This window comes from Oryza sativa, chromosome 10 (assembly GCF_034140825.1).
Source record: "Oryza sativa Japonica Group chromosome 10, ASM3414082v1".
Lineage (NCBI taxonomy): Eukaryota > Viridiplantae > Streptophyta > Magnoliopsida > Poales > Poaceae > Oryza > Oryza sativa.
Window position 1 is genome coordinate 11,454,254 of NC_089044.1, and position 23,247 is coordinate 11,477,500.

The following is a 23,247-nucleotide window of genomic DNA, read 5'->3' on the forward strand; positions in this document are numbered from 1 at the left end:
GTGACCTCGCAACGAATCTCTTGACCTAAAAAAAGTGTCCTTTCTCGATACATAACATTGTATAAGTCAACCCAAGTCGCTTCTTCATCTCCGGGAATCCGGTAAGGTACTTTTGGAACACCAATGGGCATATTAGATTAATATTATTAAATTTAAGTAAGAAAACTACACTTTAATATGGAAACGTAAGAATGGAAGAGAAAGAAAGAATCCGCAGTTTATTGTTTTCACTTTTTTTCTTATTCTATATGAATACTATAGATTCTATTAATACGTAGATTGAAATAATACATAGATTGAAAGATTATACATATAAGTAGGATAAGACAGATTGAATAAAGAAAAAAGAATGGGTGATTCGAATACTAAACAAAAAGAGATAGGGATCTATTCTTCGTTTTTTCCAAATAAGCCAAGCTGCCCATTGCATATTGGCACTTATCGAGTATAGAATAGATCTGCTTCTCTTTCTTCTTACGAACAGAATTGGCTTCTTATTTTTAATGGAATGAAATAAATATTCACGCTTTCTGACACAGAATCCCCTAGAAGGGTTAGGTACATAGGATATGGATAGTCTTTGCCAATGCGATAAAATAAAGTGACATCGTGTCTATTTTTCTTTGCTAAAGGGGTATTTCCATGGGTTTGCCTTGGTATCGTGTTCATACTGTCGTATTGAATGATCCGGGTCGATTGCTTTCGGTGCATATAATGCACACAGCTCTAGTTTCTGGTTGGGCTGGCTCGATGGCTTTATACGAATTAGCGGTTTTTGATCCCTCTGATCCTGTTCTGGATCCAATGTGGAGACAAGGTATGTTCGTCATTCCTTTCATGACTCGTTTAGGAATAACCAATTCGTGGGGTGGTTGGAGTATTTCAGGAGGAACTGTAACGAATCCGGGTATTTGGAGTTATGAAGGCGTGGCAGGGGCGCATATTGTGTTTTCTGGCTTGTGTTTCTTGGCAGCTATCTGGCATTGGGTATATTGGGACCTCGAAATATTCTGTGATGAGCGGACGGGAAAACCTTCTTTGGATTTGCCCAAGATCTTTGGAATTCATTTATTTCTTGCAGGGGTGGCTTGCTTTGGCTTTGGCGCATTTCATGTAACGGGTTTGTATGGTCCTGGGATATGGGTGTCTGATCCTTATGGACTAACTGGAAAAGTACAAGCTGTAAATCCGGCGTGGGGTGCAGAAGGTTTTGATCCTTTTGTTCCGGGGGGAATAGCTTCTCATCATATTGCTGCGGGTACATTGGGCATATTAGCGGGCCTATTCCATCTTAGTGTCCGTCCACCTCAACGTCTATACAAAGGATTACGTATGGGCAATATTGAAACTGTACTTTCCAGTAGTATCGCTGCTGTTTTTTTTGCAGCTTTCGTAGTTGCCGGAACTATGTGGTATGGGTCAGCAACTACCCCAATTGAATTGTTTGGGCCTACTCGTTATCAGTGGGATCAGGGATACTTTCAGCAAGAAATATATCGAAGAGTTAGTGATGGGTTAGCCGAAAATCTCAGTTTATCAGAAGCTTGGTCTAAAATTCCCGAAAAATTAGCCTTTTATGATTATATTGGTAATAATCCGGCAAAGGGGGGATTATTCAGAGCAGGCTCAATGGACAATGGGGATGGAATAGCTGTTGGATGGTTAGGACATCCTATCTTTAGAGATAAAGAAGGGCGCGAACTTTTTGTACGCCGTATGCCTACTTTTTTTGAAACATTTCCGGTTGTTTTGGTAGATGAAGAGGGAATTGTGAGAGCGGACGTTCCTTTTAGAAGAGCAGAATCCAAATATAGTGTTGAACAAGTAGGCGTAACGGTGGAGTTCTATGGTGGCGAACTTAATGGAGTAAGTTATTCTGATCCTGCTACTGTAAAAAAATATGCGAGGCGTTCCCAATTAGGGGAAATTTTTGAATTAGATCGGGCTACTTTGAAATCAGATGGTGTTTTTCGCAGCAGTCCAAGGGGTTGGTTCACTTTTGGTCATGCTACCTTTGCTTTGCTCTTCTTTTTCGGACACATTTGGCATGGGGCTAGAACCTTGTTCCGAGATGTTTTTGCTGGTATTGATCCAGACTTGGATGCTCAAGTGGAATTTGGAACATTCCAAAAAGTCGGAGATCCAACTACGAGGAGACAGCCAGTCTGAGGCCGCATTGCTTTGGTATCTTTCACCTCTCTTTTTTGATTTGACATGGGAAACATCTCCCATCCCTTCTTTGACTCTTTTTCCTTTTTTATACGGGAAATGATCCCAAATGACAAATGAATAGGTGTGGAAGTTATAATTGTAAATAAACCACGATCGAATCTATGGAAGCATTGGTTTATACGTTCCTTTTAGTTTCGACTTTAGGGATAATTTTTTTCGCTATCTTCTTCCGAGAACCACCTAAGGTTCCGACTAAAAAAGTGAAATAATTTAATTGAAGTAAGAAGTCTCCCCATCTGGGAGACTTCTTACTTCAATTAGTCCCCGTGTTCTTCGAATGGATCTCTTAATTGTTGAGAGGGTTGCCCAAACGCGGTATATAAGGCATACCCAGTAAAGCTTACAAGTAAACCAGATATGGAGATGGCGACTAAAGTTGCTGTTTCCATTTTTATAGAATTTCAAGATTACAATGGATCTACGAAAAGATCGTGTATTTACAACTACAACGGAATAGTATACAAAGTCAACACAAATCATTAAATGGAATTTATGGCTACACAAACCGTTGAAGATAGTTCTAGACCTGGACCAAGACAAACTCGCGTAGGTAATTTATTGAAACCCTTGAATTCGGAATATGGGAAAGTAGCTCCGGGTTGGGGGACTACTCCTTTTATGGGGGTCGCAATGGCTTTATTCGCGGTATTCCTATCTATTATTTTAGAAATTTATAATTCTTCCGTTTTACTGGACGGAATTTTAATGAATTAGGTTTCTACTAACGAAAACTACGAAGTCATAGTTTTTCCATCCAAAAGAGCCTTTCTACTTTAAGCTCTACATTTCTAGACATTCTGGTAGTTCGACCGTGGAATTTTTTGGTTTCGGTATCTCTGGAATATGAGTGTGTGACTTGTTAGAATTTGCTCCTATTGATAATACATAGAAAGCACCTGTTATCTCTATCAAGATGATTCTAATTCGTCGGATATTATTTATTCTAGTATCTGGAACACGAAATAGATAGAGTGGATCAAGAAAAAAAAATGAAACTATGATTCATATTAACTATTCAGACCTCGCAACCAGACTGAAAAAAATTCAAGTAGTTCTTAATAAAAATAAAAAAAGAAAATTTCTTCCTTCCAATTTTGTTTGCCCAAAAAACAACTTTTTTTCTCTCGATTTTGTCGAGTCATTACACCGATTCAATAAATGATCATCAAGCGGTTCTTATTCGAAGAACCCTTGCCTTTTGTTTAGCTTGAGACTCAATCATCGTGGCTCTAGTATGAATCTAAGGTTTTAATTGAACTGATTCATAGGATCGCAACAAGATAATTTCTACCAGAAAACTACTCCAATTTTTGCTTTATTTATTTATCTAGTAAAACAAGAGTAAATCTGCATTACGCACAAAAAAAAGAAATCCAAAATAGGGAAGAGAAAAATCAAGAGGCCTCTAATGATCAACATTTGGGAAAGAAAGATAGACGAGCCAACTTGAGATTTTTTGGCATTATCATCACAAAGAAGAAATTCTGGATTTTTCTTATTTCATATCTTCAAGGCAAATCGACCCAACCCAGTGGCTGATGAAGTTTTGAACCTTTTTTCTAATATCCGTTGAAAATTTGTGTGTTTCTGTTTGAGCCGTACGAGATGAAATTCTCATATACGGTTCTCGGAGGGGGGTTCGGGTTAGTTACCTATCTCAATAAAGTATATGATTGGTTTGAGGAACGTCTTGAGATTCAGGCAATTGCAGATGATATAACTAGTAAATATGTTCCTCCTCATGTCAACATATTTTATTGTTTAGGGGGAATTACACTTACTTGTTTTCTAGTACAAGTTGCTACCGGTTTTGCTATGACTTTTTACTATCGCCCAACCGTTACAGAGGCTTTTTCCTCGGTTCAATACATAATGACCGAGGCCAACTTTGGTTGGTTAATCCGATCAGTTCATCGATGGTCAGCAAGTATGATGGTTCTAATGATGATCCTGCACGTATTTCGTGTGTATCTCACAGGTGGGTTTAAAAAACCCCGCGAATTAACTTGGGTCACTGGTGTGGTTTTAGCTGTATTAACTGCATCGTTTGGTGTAACTGGTTATTCTTTACCTTGGGATCAAATTGGTTATTGGGCAGTCAAAATTGTGACAGGTGTGCCTGACGCGATTCCGGTAATAGGATCACCTTTAGTGGAGTTATTACGTGGAAGTGCTAGTGTGGGTCAATCCACTTTGACTCGTTTTTATAGTTTACATACCTTTGTACTTCCTCTGCTTACTGCCGTATTTATGTTAATGCACTTTCTAATGATACGTAAGCAAGGTATTTCGGGCCCTTTATAAGGAAGGCATCTCATAGAGAGTTCTAATTCTCATATATCATATCGGGTAGGTTGTGGTATTTCATTGCTACAAACATGGGTTATTCTAAAATAAGACATGTCATTTAGATACTTCTCTTCAACTCCGAACTATTGTGATACAAATAATACAAATAGTTGAAGTTAATTTTACGAAAGAAAAGAAGGCGGATTATGGGAGTGTGCGACTTGAATTATTGATTTGGCCATGCAGATAGAGAGTTGGATCTGCCACATTAGAATTCACGACCAAAGGTGTCTCCATATCCAATCAACACGTAAGTCCCCTGTCTAGTAAGGATAGGCTGGTTCACTTGAGGAGAATATTTTCTATGATCATACCTCAACCATGTCATCCATGAAGAGGCTCCGTAAGATCCCATAGAGTAGAAATGGAATAAGTCATGTGACATGATCCAATTCTCTATTTATTACACTTACTTTTTATTATAGTATGGAAATGCATTCATTTTCTTTGCATCGATTGCGATCTGCAATACTATCGGAGTAAAAGAAGGGATCTAAGGAAGAACGTAGGCTAAACTTTTTGATTTTTTATTAGTAACAAGTAAATACTTTGTTTGGACGTAAGAAACTTGCAATATTGGGGGGGATAAATACCAACTAATCAAGAGACGCGAGACAATCCACAAAGCAATTGATCATGATCAAATTTGTAAGCCCACTTGGATATTGAGCATTTACCCATAAGAGTAGGATTCTTTTCAATGAATAGTTGTAGGTGCAACTTCGGAAAATAGAATCTGATAAAGCTTTTCTTACTTAGAGCCATTGAGCCATTATATACCTTATTCTATTATGGATCTTCTACGGTTTTATTTCTTTCATTCTTGCTCGAGCCGGATGATGAAAAATTCTCATGTCCGGTTCCTTTGGGGGCTGGATCTTAAAGAATTCACCTATCCCAATAACAAAGAAACCTGACTTAAACGATCCTGTATTAAGAGCAAAATTAGCTAAAGGGATGGGACATAATTATTACGGGGAACCCGCGTGGCCCAACGATCTTTTATATATTTTTCCAGTAGTAATTCTAGGTACTATTGCATGTAATGTAGGTTTAGCGGTTCTCGAGCCGTCAATGATTGGTGAACCGGCGGATCCGTTTGCAACTCCTCTGGAAATATTACCCGAGTGGTACTTCTTTCCCGTGTTTCAAATACTCCGTACAGTACCTAATAAGTTATTGGGCGTTCTCTTAATGGTTTCTGTGCCGACGGGCTTATTGACAGTACCTTTTCTAGAGAATGTCAATAAATTCCAAAATCCATTTCGTCGCCCAGTAGCTACAACCGTTTTTTTAATCGGTACTGCAGTAGCTCTTTGGTTAGGTATTGGAGCAACATTACCCATTGAAAAATCCTTAACTTTAGGTCTTTTTTAGGGATTTTTCAGTTTGATTCATTCAATCGTGAAGTACCGTGCATAGGTATCTAGGAAATAGTTACTTCCAAGTGAATCTTCCCTAGATACCTATAATCTATTTTATTATGATCCATTTCGCGAAAATATAGATTGTCCCAAAGATGCAAAATTGTTTTATTTTTTCTTTTTATTCTAACTCGAAAAAGAAGAAGAGGAAAAAATTGCAATGGATTTAAAACTAGAACTTATTCTTAGGTAAATCCATTGGGAGATGCTTCTCTAGAGTGTCCCATATCTGTTTTCCATCTTGCATACGAAAACTGTCAATTCTCATCAGATCTTCTTCCGTCTTACTCAAAAGGTCCAATAGTGTATGGATATTGGCCCTTTTGAGACAATTATACGTTCTAGAAGGCAGTTCTAATTGATCAATAAAAATACAATTCAATGGAATTCTTTTTTTGTTTTTCTTTAGATTAGTTAATCTTTTTTGAAAGCTTAAAAGGGGGGAAGTAAACCTGTTTTTATTTTCTTGGAAACGAGTACCCTCTTCCTCCGTGTGAAGAAAAGGAAGAAATAAATCAATCAAATTACGAGAAGCCTCATAAAGCGCTTCCTTAGGGGTTAAACTTCCATTGGTCCATATTTCTAGAAAAAGTATCTCATATTTTGCATTTCCATTCCCACAAGCAAAAATACTATAATTCACATTTCGAACAGGCATGGATACAGCATCTATAGGATAACTTCCATCTTGAGTGTTCTTTCTGACTTCCGTGTGATATCCGCGATCTCTCTTGATCCGTAACTCAATACGGAAATCCGTGGGTTCTGTCAAGTTAGCTATAGGTTGTGCCGTATCAACGATTTCTACGGAAGGCGGTAAGATAATATCTTGGGCAGTTATGTATCTAGGACCTTTGACGCAAATTGATGCGGTTCTAACTCCATAGAGATTACTTCTCAATACAATTTCTTTCAAATTTAGTAAAATTTCTTGTACCGATTCTTCAATACCTGCTATTGTAGAATATTCGTGCGGCACGCTCCCAAATTTTGCATGTGTGATACATGTTCCTTCTGTTTCTCCAAGTAAAGCTCTTCGCAAGGCAATACCAACGGTATCCGCTTGACCTTTTCTAAGCGGGGACAGAATGAAACGACCATAATAAAGACGCTTACTATCTACTCTTGATTCAACACACTTCCACTGTAGTGTTTGAGTGGATCCTGCTACCTCCTCTCGAACCATATAGACTAGTATTATTATTTGATCATTGAATCGTTTATTTCTCTTGAAAGGGGTTTAATTCTTTTACAGACGTCTTTTTTTAGGAGGTCGACACCCATTATGCGGCATAGGTGTTACATCGCGTATACAACTTAATCGTACACCACTTTTAGCAATGGCTCGTAATGCGGCATCTCTTCCACTACCAGCACCCTTTACCATAACTTCTGCTCGTTGCAAACCCACTGTACGAATAGCATCTACAGCTGTTCTTTGACCAGCATAGGGTGATGCTTTTCTTGAGCTTTTGAATCCACAAGTACCCGCGGAGGACCAGAAAACCACCCGACCTTGCGGATCTGTAACAGTTATAATAGTATTGTTGAAACTAGCTTGAACATGAATAACTCCTTTTGTTATTCTACGTGCACTCTTCCGTAAACTAAAACGCGCATTCCTACGCAAACCAATACGTACTTTCCTACGTGAACCAATTTTTGGTATAGCTTTTGTCATATTTTATTATCTCATAAATATGAGTTAGAAATAACAAAAAGAAAAAAAGATACAAAGATATCCGTTTCAGGGTAAAATATATCCTTTACTTGAATTTTTTTATTTGGAATTTGGACATTTTCGCGGGTACTTTTTTTTTTACTTTTTAGAAAGTCAAGTTCTTTTTTCGAAAGATTACCCCTGTCTTTGTTTATGCTTCGGATTGGAACAAATGACTCTAATTCGTCCACGCCTACGAATCAGTCGACATTTTGTACAAATTTTACGAACAGAAGCTCTTATTTTCATATTTCCGTATTCCTTTCTTAAACTATGAATTTACTCTTTTGGAAAAAATAAGTCTCTTTGTTTGAATTTTAGAACTTTGAATTTTTTACCCTAGAAAAAAAAAAGAAAAACCTAACCCTTTGAATCTTTGGTATCCTTCAAATCTTCGGTATCCTTCGAGTCTTCGGTACGCTTCGAATCCTTATGGGGAAGTCTATAAATTATACGCCCCTTGCTTGAATCATAACGACTTACTTCAATTTTGACCCTATCCCCCATCAGTATTCGTATAGAACTAGACCGGATCTTTCCTGAAATATAGCCCAGGATGATGGTGTCATTCTCTAGGCGAACGCGGAACATTCCGTTGGGTAGGGCTTCCATAACTAAACCCTCGAAAGTAATTTTTGCTTCTCTCGGGTTTTTTTTTTCTCTCCTATTTTTCTTTTCTGTCATATTTTTTTTTCTCCTATTTTTCTTTTTTTATTTTCAAATAAAAAAACGTTGTATTTTTGTTTGAAAAATAGGAAGTTCAAGATAGAATTTGGGTACTATAACTATAGGTGGGGCGATTACCGCTATAGGCGGGGCGATTACCATATATAACATAAGACTTCTCCCCCAATTCTGTTTAGTCGAGCTTCTCGATCTGTCATTATACCTCGAGAAGTAGAAAGAATAGCAATTCCCATTCCGCCCAAAACCTTAGGAATTCCTTGATAGTTGGCATAAATTCGTAAGCCAGGTCGGCTGATACGCTTTAAAAAGGTTCTAGTTCTATATATTCCCTTTCTAGTCTTTCTCTTTTGATGTCGCAAAGTTGAAACCAAGAAATATCTGTTACTTTCCTGATGTTTCCGAACACTTTCAATAAAACCCTCTCGTAGAAGTATTTTAACAATGTTTTCGGTAATATTTGTAGATACTACCCGAACAGTTCCTTTTTTATTCATGTCCGCGTTTCTTATAGAGGTTAGTAAATCAGCAATAGTGTCCTTGCCCATAAGACTCTAATTCTAGGTTCCTCCTAATTTTTCTATAATCAACATGTTCTCTTTTTTCTTTTCGTTTTGGATTCTAAAGCATATACGTGAAACACAATCTACTAATTTTTTATTTGATCTATATCTTGTCTACTAGTATTTATAATACTTCAGGAGCTAATGAAACTATTTTAGTAAAATTCAATTCTCTCAATTCCTCGGCGATCGCGCCAAAAACGCGAGTTCCTTTTGGATTTCCTTTTTGATCAATGATAACCGCTGCATTGTCGTCATAGCGTATTATTATACCGTCTTCGCATTTGAACTCTTTACATGTACGTACAATTACAGCTCGAATTACTTCGGATCTTTCTAGAGGCATTTGGGGCACTGCGTCTTTGATTACAGCAACAATAACATCACCAATACGAGCATATCGCTGATTACTAGCAGCTCCTATGACTCGAATACACATCAATTTTCGAGCTCCACTGTTATCTGCTACATTTAAAAGGGTCTGAGGTTGAATCATATTATTTTGATTTCAATTTGTTATTTCAATGCAAAAGGATGAAAGAAATATTGTCTTTCCAGAAAGAAGAACCTGGTTTTTTATTTTCAATACTACTTTTTTTGGGGGGTTATATTTCTAACCGAAGAAATTGACTTCGTATGGGCATTTTGCTGGCAGCTATGGAAATAGCTGCTCTAGCTACAGTTTCGGATACTCCGCCCATTTCATAAAGTATTCGACCTGGTTTAACAACGGCTACCCAATATTCGGGGGATCCCTTTCCCGAACCCATACGTGTTTCGGTCGGTCTTATTGTAACCGGTTTGTCGGGAAATATACGTACCCAGATTTTTCCACCACGACGTGCATATCGTGTCATTGCTCTTCGTCCTGCTTCTATCTGCCTCGCCGTAATCCAAGTGGGTTCAAGTGCTTGAAGAGCATATCTACCAAAACAAATACAATTGCCTCGGTAGGATTTTCCCTTCATTCTTCCTCTATGTTGTTTACGAAATCTGGTTCTTTTGGGGTTATAGTCGATGGTTCTCTCTTAGTTCCATCTCTACTGCAAAACTGGACATGAGAGTTTCTTCTCATCCAGCTCCTCGCGAATCAAATGAGAAAGTGTGCAAATTTCTCTAATTCCACAATATTCTAAAATATTACGGATAGATACACATTAATAGGAAAGGTTAGGGTTTTTAATATTGAATTTATTAAAATACTAAAATATATAGTCAAGAAAGAGGATCTAGAATATATCTAGATGTGTATGTTTATTTATCTATATTCTATATTTAATGTAATTCTTTTTTTTTTTTTTTTTAATCTCCTTTTTTTATTTTACTCTTATTGAATCGCGGTAAAGTATTCTAATTCAATAAAAATTTCGCGGGCGAATATTTACTCTTTCCTGTCTTATTTGTTAATTCATAACCTTATCAAATAAGACAATTTTTTTGGTTTGTTCCGCCATCCCACCCAATGAAGTATTGGGATTCTTTTCAAGAAAATCCTATCCAGTCATAGGTTCTGTCGTTCCCACTGCTTCTCCTTTAATGGTTAGGTTTGAATCTCGCAATGGAGCTTCCAAAAAATTTCTTTCCGAGTCAATTTCTCAGTTTTATTAACTCGGGACGCTCTTTGTTATTCCTTGAAATTTGTATTTCTTGTTTCAATCAAATTACGATTTCGAATTCTCTGTTATTTTTATTATATTGATGCTTTATCACATTGCTTTTTATGATGTAATTCATAGACCATACATATTGGAATCCTATATCTTTCTTATTTCTCTTCCTTCTTTCTATCATCCTTCCTTTTATCTACATCCCCTTTAGTTTTGCTTCACAACTTAGAATCCTATTTTTTTTTAAAGAAAAAATTGCAGTTGCTACACGTATATGATAGATTTACTCATTTATGATAGATGTATTTATTCATATAGTGACTGTTTCTTAGTTAGGATCTCGACAATACGAAGCAATAGGTTGGTTATTAGTTCATTTTCTATAATTACATAGTAGGGTTCATTCTATTTTTTTTTAATCCCCTTTTTGAACCCTAAAAAAAAACTAACGAGTCACACACTAAGCATAGCAATTTTATTAAAAGATTTCTCAATTTTCATTAAATCTTATAGAAAGAGGTAGAATTTCTTCTTTTTTTCAGGGATTTTAGGGAAAATAAGGCTCTTGTCATTTTTTATTCTATTACTGAACAGAATGGGAAGACAGGGTTGGTTATTCTTCGTCTACGAATATCCAAATTTTAACTCCTAATACTCCATAGATAGTTCGAATTGGATAGCAGCAATAATCAATTTTAGCGCGAATTGTTTGGAGGGGAAGTCTACCTTTTTTGATGCACTCGGCACGCGCAATTTCTTTTCCCGCGAGACGGCCTGCAATTTTTACTTTTACTCCCTTTATATCTGTTTTTTTAGTTAATTCAATGGCTTTTTTCATTGCCTTTCGGAATGAAACTCTATTTTTTAATTGGAAAGCTATATATTCTGCAAGAATGTTAGGTTGTCTATTGTCACATCCTGATTTTCGTTTCAGGATTTATAAATTATTTAATAAATTAATAATAGAATTTATATTAAATGTTCATTAATTTACAAGTGAAGTTAAATGTGGGAAATAAAATTTCCTAAATATAAAGCATGGATGGATTTAATTTTTATTAAATTCTCCATGGTTAATTATACTCTCTGGAATATTCTCGGATTTTTCGGAGCTCAATTCCTAATTTTTAATCTTACAAAGAGCATTTCAGTAATTAACCACATATTAAATTAATCATTAAATGGTCTAATTGTAATTTTATTAAGTACTTTGAGTGTCCAAGTATTTTCAGGATTTTTCTTGAAATTATTTGAGCATTGGAAGTATTTTTAATAATTCAAAGATCATTTAAGTGATTATTTTAATTGGGAAAGTAATAAAATCCTCCTCCTCAGCTTGGGCCATTTTCGGCCCATTCCTTCCTTTCCTTCCTCTCTCTTCCGCCGGCCCAACCTGAGCCGCCTCCTCTCCTCTCAGCTCAGCCGGAAAAATCTACTTTCCCTCCCTGCGCTACTGTTCATCTTCCAACTCAGGCAGAGCCCGAGCCAGCCGTGCCGTGCACAGTGCCGCCGCCTCTTCCTTCCAAATCTCGCCTCCCCGTTGCTCTTTTTCTCCAATTTAGTTGAGGGGAAATATTCCTCTTATCCTCCTCTATCTTTACCCCCAAAAATCGGAGCAAATCGTTGAGTATCTTATCCGAATCAAACTCGTTTTCGAGTTTATCTCCAAAACCGAGTTTTTGATTTCCCGGATCGATTTCTTGCGGGAGGAGTCCGATCTCTTCAATCCAAGGCTATAAATAGGACCCCCTAGTCCTCCTCTTTCGTTTGCCCCCTCTCCCGTCCTCTTCCGTGCTCCGTAGCTCCGTCGCCACCGCCGCCAAGCAAACCGCCGCCGCCGGCCATCTCCGGTGCCGCCGCGCCGCCGTCTCCATCGTCGTCGCCGGTCGCCGTCACCACCGTTGGGTGCGCCGTGGTGAGGGGAAGCTCGGCCACCCTTCCTTTTCCGTCGCCGGTCATCGGAGCTCCGCCGCCCCGTGCAACCCGAGCCGCCGCCGTCGCCTCCTCGTCGCCGGCCGTCGTCGGTCGTCGTTTGGCACGAGGGTGAGTATCGTTGGGTTCGTCTCGTCGTCCTCTACGTGTTCATGTCCTCCAAATCCGCAGCCGGTCGCTCTATATCCGGCGAGGTCGCCATCTTGGTCCGGCCATTGATGATGTCATCATCGTTTTTCTTTTTCCAGTTTTTTCTAATAGATTAAATCTTCGGAAATTCATAACTAAATCATCGTAACTCGGTTTTGAGTGGTTCAAGTTGCTAAATTCATCTAAAATCATGATCTACATGTTTGTTTACTTTATATGTACTGTTTATTTGGTTTTTATTAGTCTTTTTCTTCGTTTTGCGTGTTAGCTTGTCGTTTCCGTCGTTGCGAAGGTTCGTGAGTGCGCCGGAAGTATTCAAGAAGATTAATTGAAGACCGATTATTGCAAGGCAAGTCACACAGATCCTAAACACAATCCTTTGAGCATGTTGATCCTATATTTAAATTCTCTATTTATTTCAACTGTGCATTTATTTTCGAATGTCACCGGGTGGTGTGAACCTATTCCTTTGTTATGGCCAGTTTGCATTGATTACCCTATTCCTTGATACCTTGGGTTATTATAACTTGACTAGTTGGGCTTTATATATTGGTTCAGCTAGATATTAGTTATGATTGCTTAGCCATGCTTAGAAACATTAGCACACTATTGGAATAACTTATGACTCACTATTATTTAAGGATGGCTTAATGATAGTTCACGATGGTCAATCGTGATTGGTTAATTAATTACTTGCCAACTAAAACTTGATAATGGTGGGTTGTGAGCACATGGTTTTGAGAGTCGTGCTCATGACAATTAAGGACCGGTTCGCGAGCTACTGTTGTGAAACATTTATCGTGCCAACCACAAGCCAGCGTGGGCAACGGCTTTATCTTTTGTATAGCGTGATTCATTATAGTGCGCCAGACTGAGAAGTGGCGAGAAGTCCACGGGGGTCGCTGGGGAGTCCATGCCTCTGGTTTTTGAGGGGGTGATTATGATCCAGGAAAGGTGCGCTGTAATGGATTATGTTGTGCAAGGGGTATTGTCACAACTCCTTTCCGAGGTACCGTGGTGGTATTGAGGCACATGGTGACATGATGTGGGGTTGTGTCTTGTGGGTACAGTGGTACACCTCTGGCCAGAGTAAAACTATTCGAATAGCCGTGCCCGCGGTTATGGGCGGGTTGAGCAATGTTTTTCGTGATTAGTCTCACACCTCTCACAATAATTATGGATGTTATACTTGGTAATAATTTGCTTAGCTCCTGGTTTGGAGTTAGATCTGTACAGCCGGGTATGGTTGTTCAGGATGGTTGGGCCTGTGCAGCATGGGTGTGCTGTTCAGTGTTGATTAAAATTTTTAATTAATTACTCTACTGTTTTACTACTCTTAACTATTTGCTAAATGCTGCTTTCGCAAATGAGCCTATATTATGCCATCCTTTGGTATCCTTGTGCACTTGCATATTTGCTGGGTGGCTTGTTGAGTATGTCATATGCTCATTCTTGCAATAATCAATCAACCTCAGTTGAAGAAAAAGGATCCAGAAGGAGAAGACGTTTGGCTTATACCCCAGTTGAGCTGCCTGTGGTAGTGGAGCTGAAGCCATCGCTAGACCGTTAATTCCGCTGCTGTTTTCTTTTCTTTTGTAAGTGTGTAACGTTATTATTATGATGGATTTGTATATTAAATTGTCAGTTTGTGTACCTCGGCTGATTCCTGGACGAGGATTTTATGCACAAATAAGTTCGGAAATTACTAGTGAATTTCCGGGCGTGACAAGTTGGTATCAGAGCCATCTTGACTGTAGGATAAGCCAAATGGTCAAACCTTAAGGACAAATCTTCCGAAAACATAATTTGTGAAAATTTTCCTTTCTTCCTTATCTAGAATTCTTTGCAAATCGTTTTGTCGTTCTTCCCCCTTCCTCTTTCAACTTGAGTAGTCGTTAATCTTGATGGAGAAACTCGAAGACGTCGATGTTGTCAACTTCTGCAAGTCAAGTGGATCGAGGAATAAGAAGATGATAGTCGAATCTTAAGTGTTCAGATAGAGTGAAGTTTGGAACCTATCTTAGAACCTATGCCGCCAAAGTGTCTTTGAAGAATAGTTAGTAGGGTAGAACGCTTGTTGTTTGCTTTGTGTGTAGGTATGGTTGCATTCCCATCATTGGAGTAGTTCATTGATGAGTGTGTAACTATACTAGGTTGCTTGCTTAATCAACTTGAACAATATAATGGTCTACACACATCAGATCAGTGTTAACCTGGTTAAGGTCTTGTCTTTAGTGTAACCCCTCTCCTTCTATCCTTTCTAATCTGCAACAGATGGTGAACACTCACGCTAGTGGAAGTGGAAACAATAACAATGAAGAGAACCCAACCCTTGCTCAAGTGCTGGCTCAACAGACCCAATTGATCAACATGTTAGTGCAACAAATGCAGAACCAGCAAGGGAACAGCGGGTGTGTTTCAAATGTTACAAGCCAGGTCACTTTGCAAGAGAGTGTCCGAAGCCGAAGCATCAGCAGCCGCAAGGTCAGATCAACAACATTGTTGTCACAGGAGCCAATGCAGTGCCAGTTGCGTCTTCAAGAGTTGCGTCTTCAAGTGTTACAGCTCAGCCACCAGTTTCAAAGCAGCAGTAGTTTTCTTTAAAGCCTTAGGATAATTATCAGAGTTATGGAATAAGATAGACTGCAGTTTACCTAAGCCCTTTTCTTTCTAGCCGTTCCGAATCTCGGGACGAGATTCTTTGTAAGGGGGGTAGATTTGTCACATCCTGATTTTCGTTTCAGGATTTATAAATTATTTAATAAATTAATAATAGAATTTATATTAAATGTTCATTAATTTACAAGTGAAGTTAAATGTGGGAAATAAAATTTCCTAAATATAAAGCATGGATGGATTTAATTTTTATTAAATTCTCCATGGTTAATTATACTCTCTGGAATATTCTCGGATTTTTCGGAGCTCAATTCCTAATTTTTAATCTTACAAAGAGCATTTCAGTAATTAACCACATATTAAATTAATCATTAAATGGTCTAATTGTAATTTTATTAAGTACTTTGAGTGTCCAAGTATTTTCAGAATTTTTCTTGAAATTATTTGAGCATTGGAAGTATTTTTAATAATTCAAAGATCATTTAAGTGATTATTTTAATTGGGAAAGTAATAAAATCCTCCTCCTCAGCTTGGGCCATTTTCGGCCCATTCCTTCCTTTCCTTCCTCTCTCTTCCGCCGGCCCAACCTGAGCCGCCTCCTCTCCTCTCAGCTCAGCCGGAAAAATCTACTTTCCCTCCCTGCGCTACTGTTCATCTTCCAACTCAGGCAGAGCCCGAGCCAGCCGTGCCGTGCACAGTGCCGCCGCCTCTTCCTTCCAAATCTCGCCTCCCCGTTGCTCTTTTTCTCCAATTTAGTTGAGGGGAAATATTCCTCTTATCCTCCTCTATCTTTACCCCCAAAAATCGGAGCAAATCGTTGAGTATCTTATCCGAATCAAACTCGTTTTCGAGTTTATCTCCAAAACCGAGTTTTTGATTTCCCGGATCGATTTCTTGCGGGAGGAGTCCGATCTCTTCAATCCAAGGCTATAAATAGGACCCCCTAGTCCTCCTCTTTCGTTTGCCCCCTCTCCCGTCCTCTTCCGTGCTCCGTAGCTCCGTCGCCACCGCCGCCAAGCAAACCGCCGCCGCCGGCCATCTCCGGTGCCGCCGCGCCGCCGTCTCCATCGTCGTCGCCGGTCGCCGTCACCACCGTTGGGTGCGCCGTGGTGAGGGGAAGCTCGGCCACCCTTCCTTTTCCGTCGCCGGTCATCGGAGCTCCGCCGCCCCGTGCAACCCGAGCCGCCGCCGTCGCCTCCTCGTCGCCGGCCGTCGTCGGTCGTCGTTTGGCACGAGGGTGAGTATCGTTGGGTTCGTCTCGTCGTCCTCTACGTGTTCATGTCCTCCAAATCCGCAGCCGGTCGCTCTATATCCGGCGAGGTCGCCATCTTGGTCCGGCCATTGATGATGTCATCATCGTTTTTCTTTTTCCAGTTTTTTCTAATAGATTAAATCTTCGGAAATTCATAACTAAATCATCGTAACTCGGTTTTGAGTGGTTCAAGTTGCTAAATTCATCTAAAATCATGATCTACATGTTTGTTTACTTTATATGTACTGTTTATTTGGTTTTTATTAGTCTTTTTCTTCGTTTTGCGTGTTAGCTTGTCGTTTCCGTCGTTGCGAAGGTTCGTGAGTGCGCCGGAAGTATTCAAGAAGATTAATTGAAGACCGATTATTGCAAGGCAAGTCACACAGATCCTAAACACAATCCTTTGAGCATGTTGATCCTATATTTAAATTCTCTATTTATTTCAACTGTGCATTTATTTTCGAATGTCACCGGGTGGTGTGAACCTATTCCTTTGTTATGGCCAGTTTGCATTGATTACCCTATTCCTTGATACCTTGGGTTATTATAACTTGACTAGTTGGGCTTTATATATTGGTTCAGCTAGATATTAGTTATGATTGCTTAGCCATGCTTAGAAACATTAGCACACTATTGGAATAACTTATGACTCACTATTATTTAAGGATGGCTTAATGATAGTTCACGATGGTCAATCGTGATTGGTTAATTAATTACTTGCCAACTAAAACTTGATAATGGTGGGTTGTGAGCACATGGTTTTGAGAGTCGTGCTCATGACAATTAAGGACCGGTTCGCGAGCTACTGTTGTGAAACATTTATCGTGCCAACCACAAGCCAGCGTGGGCAACGGCTTTATCTTTTGTATAGCGTGATTCATTATAGTGCGCCAGACTGAGAAGTGGCGAGAAGTCCACGGGGGTCGCTGGGGAGTCCATGCCTCTGGTTTTTGAGGGAGTGATTATGATCCAGGAAAGGTGCGCTGTAATGGATTATGTTGTGCAAGGGGTATTGTCACAACTCCTTTCCGAGGTACCGTGGTGGTATTGAGGCACATGGTGACATGATGTGGGGTTGTGTCTTGTGGGTACAGTGGTACACCTCTGGCCAGAGTAAAACTATTCGAATAGCCGTGCCCGCGGTTATGGGCGGGTTGAGCAATGTTTTTCGTGATTAGTCTCACACCTCTCACAATAATTATGGATGTTATACTTGGTAATAATTTGCTTAGCTCCTGGTTTGGAGTTAGATCTGTACAGCCGGGTATGGTTGTTCAGGATGGTTGGGCCTGTGCAGCATGGGTGTGCTGTTCAGTGTTGATTAAAATTTTTAATTAATTACTCTACTGTTTTACTACTCTTAACTATTTGCTAAATGCTGCTTTCGCAAATGAGCCTATATTATGCCATCCTTTGGTATCCTTGTGCACTTGCATATTTGCTGTGTGGCTTGTTGAGTATGTCATATGCTCATTCTTGCAATAATCAATCAACCTCAGTTGAAGAAAAAGGATCCAGAAGGAGAAGACGTTTGGCTTATACCCCAGTTGAGCTGCCTGTGGGAGTGGAGCTGAAGCCATCGCTAGACCGTTAATTCCGCTGCTGTTTTCTTTTCTTTTGTAAGTGTGTAACGTTATTATTATGATGGATTTGTATATTAAATTGTCAGTTTGTGTACCTCGGCTGATTCCTGGACGAGGATTTTATGCACAAATAAGTTCGGAAATTACTAGTGAATTTCCGGGCGTGACATCTATAAGGTTCTTTCACTTTTTCGATCCCAATATTAAGTCTCTGGTTTACAGAATTAACTTCTTTTTGTAGATCTTTCTCTAATTCTTCAATTGCTCCTTTTTTCTTTAATAAATTGGGGAATCCAATATGGATTATGACGTGGATTGTATCGATTTCTTTTTGAATTTCTATATGTGTAATTACTTCGGAACTTGAGCCTGAGTCCATTTTTTTATTATGTGTAATTACTTCGAAACTTGAGTCTGCTTCTATTTTTCTATTCGAGCCCTTTTTCCTATTCTTTTGTATATAGTTCTTGATACAATTCCGTATTTTTTTATCTTCCTGTAGACCTTCAGAATAATTTTTTGGTTGTGCGAACCAAAAGGAATGGTGATTTTGGGTTGTACCAAGTCTGAAACCAAGTGGATTTATTTTTTGTCCCATATTTTTCTATTCTATTTTTTTTTACCGGGAATCAAATCTTAGATGGATCTAAAGATTATTTCGATTTCTTTACTATATTTAGTACAATTGTTATATGACACATGGTTTTTTTTATGGGAGAACTACGTCCTCGAGCCCGAGGTCTGAATTTATTCATAATAGTACTCCTACTGACTTCGGCTTTAGTGATGAATAAATTTGCTTTGTCGAAATCCCTATAATGAGTAGCATTTGCTGCTGCCGAATAAACCAACTTTAAGATGGGATAAGATGCTCGATAAGGCATGAGGTTCAATATCATAACAGTTTCTTCGTAGTAACGCCAACGAATCTCATCCAGAACTCTCTGTACTTTGAAAACGGACATGTGGATGCGTTTTTGTGCTTTGAAAACCCGTTCGAACTTAAGTAGACGATCGGTTGGTACTTTTCTTGCGAGTTTCCTTAGCCCACTCTTCTTCTTCTTTATCCTAGGGGTATACTTTACCAGTTTGAAACTTGTCATAAATAAGGTTATTCCCCGCTTACCTATTTCTTTTTTTTTTATTTTGAATCTTTCTATTCTGAATTCAGTTAACGACGAGATTTAGTATCCTTTCTTGCACTTTCATAACTCGTGAAATGCCGAGTTGGTATGAATTCCCCCAATTTGCGACCTACCATAGGATTTGTTATGTAAATAGGTATATGTTCCTTTCCATTATGAATTGCGATTGTATGGCCAACCATTGCGGGTAGAATGCTAGATGCCCGGGACCACGTTACTATTGTTTCTTTCTCCTCCTTCATATTGACCTTTTCTATTTTTGCCAATAAATGATGAGCTACAAAAGGATTCGTTTTTTTTCGTGTCACAGCTGATTACTCCTTTTTTTCCATTTTAAAGAGTGGCATTCGATGTCCAACATCTCGATCGAAGTATGGAGGTCAGAATAAATAGAATAATGATGAATGGAAAAAAGAGAAAATCCTTTAGCTGGATAAGAGGCGGATGTAGCCAAGTGGATCAAGGCAGTGGATTGTGAATCCACCATGCGCGGGTTCAATTCCCGTTGTTCGCCCATCCCATTATTGCAAATTCCAAAAATGCAATTTTCCATATTCCTAGTTACGTATTTACTTACGGCGACGAAGAATAAAACTATCACTATATTTTTTCCTTTTCCTAGTTCTTCTTCCAAGCGCAGGATAACCCCAAGGGGTTGTGGGTTTTTTTCTACCAATGGGGCCTTTCCCTTCACCGCCCCCATGGGGGTGGTCCACAGGGTTCATAACTACCCCTCTTACTACGGGGCGTTTACCTAGCCAACACTTAGACCCGGCTCTACCCAAACTTTTTTGGTTCACCCCAACATTACCCACTTGTCCGACTGTTGCTAAGCAGTTTTGGGATACCAAACGGACCTCCCCAGATGGTAATCTTAAAGTGGCCGATTTACCTTCTTTTGCAATCAGTTTCGCTACAGCACCTGCTGCTCTAGCTAATTGCCCACCCCTTCCACGTGTGATTTCTATGTTATGTATGGCCGTGCCTAAGGGCATATCGGTTGAAGTAGATTCTTCTTTTCTCTCAAAAAACCCCTTCCCAAACTGTACAAGCTTCTTCCAAAGCATACGGCTTTCTAGATGTATATGACGATCTCCAGACAGATGGATCTTATATGAATCGTATGATGAAGTACCACATGAGTGGATATATAGGAAAGGAATCCAAATCTGCCGAATCGCTCATGTTATGATCTTCTACATCCTAGGTCTCCGCGTTCCGTCATCTGGCTTATGTTCTTCATGTAGCATTCAGATCGAATGACTCTATGAAATTACGTCGATACTTCTACATATTATGGGTAACGTAGGAGACATCCCTATTTTCCCCCGGGGGTCTTAATTACCACTGCTTAGCTTTCAATTCGCCTCTGACCATCAAATTAAATGTGAATAACCCGTCCTCCTCTCTTTGAAACAAGGGGCGCTTCCGGTTCTGTGCGTGCTTCAAACAATTTTGTCTTCTCCATATTACCATATCTCTAGAGTCAATAATTTTCTATGAGGAACTACTGAACTCAATCACTTGCTGCCGTTACTCAACAGTTTTTTGTTGAGGTCTATCCCGTAGAGGTAGTCAAATTGGATCAGTGATCGATTTCTAGGTTTCGTCGTAAACCTAATTGGTTACTTCCAATTATGTAAATCAATAGTTCAAACCGCACTCAAAGGTAGGGCATTTCCCATTGATATAGGAACTTTTGTACCAGAAACAATAGTATCTCCAATTATAGCCCCTCTGGGATGTAAAATATATCCCTTCTCACCATCCCCATAGTGTATGAGACAAATGTACGCATTTCGATTAGGGTCGTATTCTATGGTTACGATTCTACCAGATATGTCTTTTTGATTCCGTCGAAAATCGATTTTACGGTATAGGCGCTTATGACCTCCCCCTCTATGCCTTGCGGTAATGATTCCTCTGGAATTACGACCTTTACCACAACGGTGCCGTCCATGGATCAAATTATTTCGTGGATTTGATTTCACTTGCCTATCTATGGTTCCCTTGCGTGTGCTCGGGATAGGTGTTTTGTATAAATGTTTCGCCGTATTATTAAGTATTCTCCTTTAGTTTTTTTCTCTATCTAGAAGTGGAATAGAATAACCCGGTTGAAGGGTAATGATCATACGTCTGTAATGCATTGTATGTCCTAGAATAGGGCCCATTCTTCTACCCTTTCCGGGTAGTCGATGGCTATTCACAGCTACTACCTTAACACCAAAGAAGAGTTCGACCCAATGCTTTATTTCTGTCTTAGTGAATCCCGATTCGACATTAAAAGTATATTGATTCTTTCCCAATAAACGAAGACTTTTTTCTGTAAATACTGCGTATTTGATTCCATCCATAAATCGACTTTCCCTCCTATGCTCTGAGTTCCAGTATCGATAAGAATTCGAGTTCTTATTGTTCTTATGTTATGGTATGAATATACCATACCAATTCGTTATGTATGGATGATGGATGAGATTCCATGGATAGAGAGCCAGTTCCAATAGACTTATGGAACGTTCCGGTTCGCGTGCATCCAGCAGGAATTGAACCCGCAAATTTACCAATTATGAGTTGGGCGCTTTAACCATTCAGCCATGGATGCTTAACAGGGATCATCGTACATCGTAAATAACCAATTTTCATATAGAAAGACATATCATAGAAAAATGAAATCGAAAATATTCGGAGATGGCAAATATTCGGAGATGACTATGAAAACACCTCTCTGGATCCTCGAATTGAAAGAGAGATTGAGAGGGATCCAGAATCCTAATTCTCGCTATTTGGAATGGATCCAATTCTATTGAGTCTGACTCATAGTGATCATTTCTCTTTAGCAAAGAATGACCTTGGTTATCAAAGGATTGAACAACCGGGATCCGTTTACTTATGATACCTAGTTGACATTGATAACAAGGATCTAATGAATTATGAGTTTAATAGATCCTCTTTAGCAGAAAGACGTATATTCCTTGCTCATCACTTATTCCCAAACCTCGTATGGGGCTAATCGTTTTCATTTACCATCTCAGGGAAAATCCTTTTCGTTCCGCTTAGCCCTATCGGGTATTTTAGTGATAGGTTCTATAGGAACTGGACGATCCTATTTGGTCAAATACCTAATGAAAAATTCCTATTTTCCTTTCATTAAGGTACGAGGGCTTCTTATTCCACAAGAAAAGAACGAAAGCACCTTTTCATTCTTTCATATACTGGGGGTTTTTACTTGGAAAAGACAATGTTCCATACTAAAGGATTCGGGTCCATAACCACGAGTTCCAGTGCACTAGATCTTGTAGCACTTAGCAACGAGGCCCTATGAATAGACATATAGAATTTTTGGTCGGGAAATTCGAATGAATCATTGAGTGAAAAAGGAGCAAAGAATGACAAAAGACGAGACTCTACTAGTCTTCACTCTTGTGGTTTCCTCGGTTTCTGTTTTCTTATTCGGGATCTTGCTTTTCATGGTTCTCATCTCTGCAACTCGCGATTTTCGCGAGAGAACCAAATCCAAGTTGGTGAAGATCATGATTTGGGCTGGCATAGTAGTGATTACCTTTGCAATTGCGGTTCGAATCTATCCGATCTTTATCTTTTTGCTCAAAGAACGAATAAAACCCCTTGTCGAAGCCCTTTATGATAAGCTTCCCTGGATCTGGGAAGTTTCTCTTTCACGGTATTGGGATCGTTTGATCGATTTCCTTGATCGCTACTTATGGGCGTGCGCTCAAAGGATACAAACAGGGATTCGCAAACAAAAAGGGGAATTCGTAGTCACTTTTTCCTGTCGCGTAAAAAAAAGGCTTTACGCGAGAGCAATAGAGGTTGGGATACATCTATCTCTTCTGAGCAACCTCTTTTGGATTCTTAAGACCACCCTTGCAGTAGGATACCGTCTGCTTTGGGTTCTTTATTATATTATCTCCTTCGAGGGATTTTTAGGATCGTTCAGGCTATATTTAGTCTATTTTGGCTTTTACTGTCTCC

General features: G+C 39.2%; 1 protein-coding gene and 1 long non-coding RNA gene across 2 annotated transcripts; both read left to right on the plus strand.

Moving 5' to 3' along the window:
* Positions 1-259: 259 nt before the first annotated feature.
* On the plus strand, positions 260-4,716 carry LOC136353720 (photosystem II CP47 reaction center protein). Its single transcript, XM_066304918.1, has 2 exons — positions 260-3,081; positions 3,895-4,716. Exon 1 carries the CDS (start codon positions 643-645, stop codon positions 2,167-2,169), a length of 1,527 nt encoding a protein of 508 aa, XP_066161015.1. The 5' UTR covers positions 260-642; the 3' UTR covers positions 2,170-3,081; positions 3,895-4,716.
* An 11,204-nt stretch (positions 4,717-15,920) lies between these two features.
* On the plus strand, positions 15,921-18,474 carry LOC136353721 (uncharacterized). Its single transcript, XR_010737108.1, has 3 exons — positions 15,921-16,514; positions 16,822-16,902; positions 18,029-18,474. It is a non-coding gene; the product is annotated as an uncharacterized lncRNA (long non-coding RNA).
* The last annotated feature ends 4,773 nt before the right edge of the window (positions 18,475-23,247 follow it).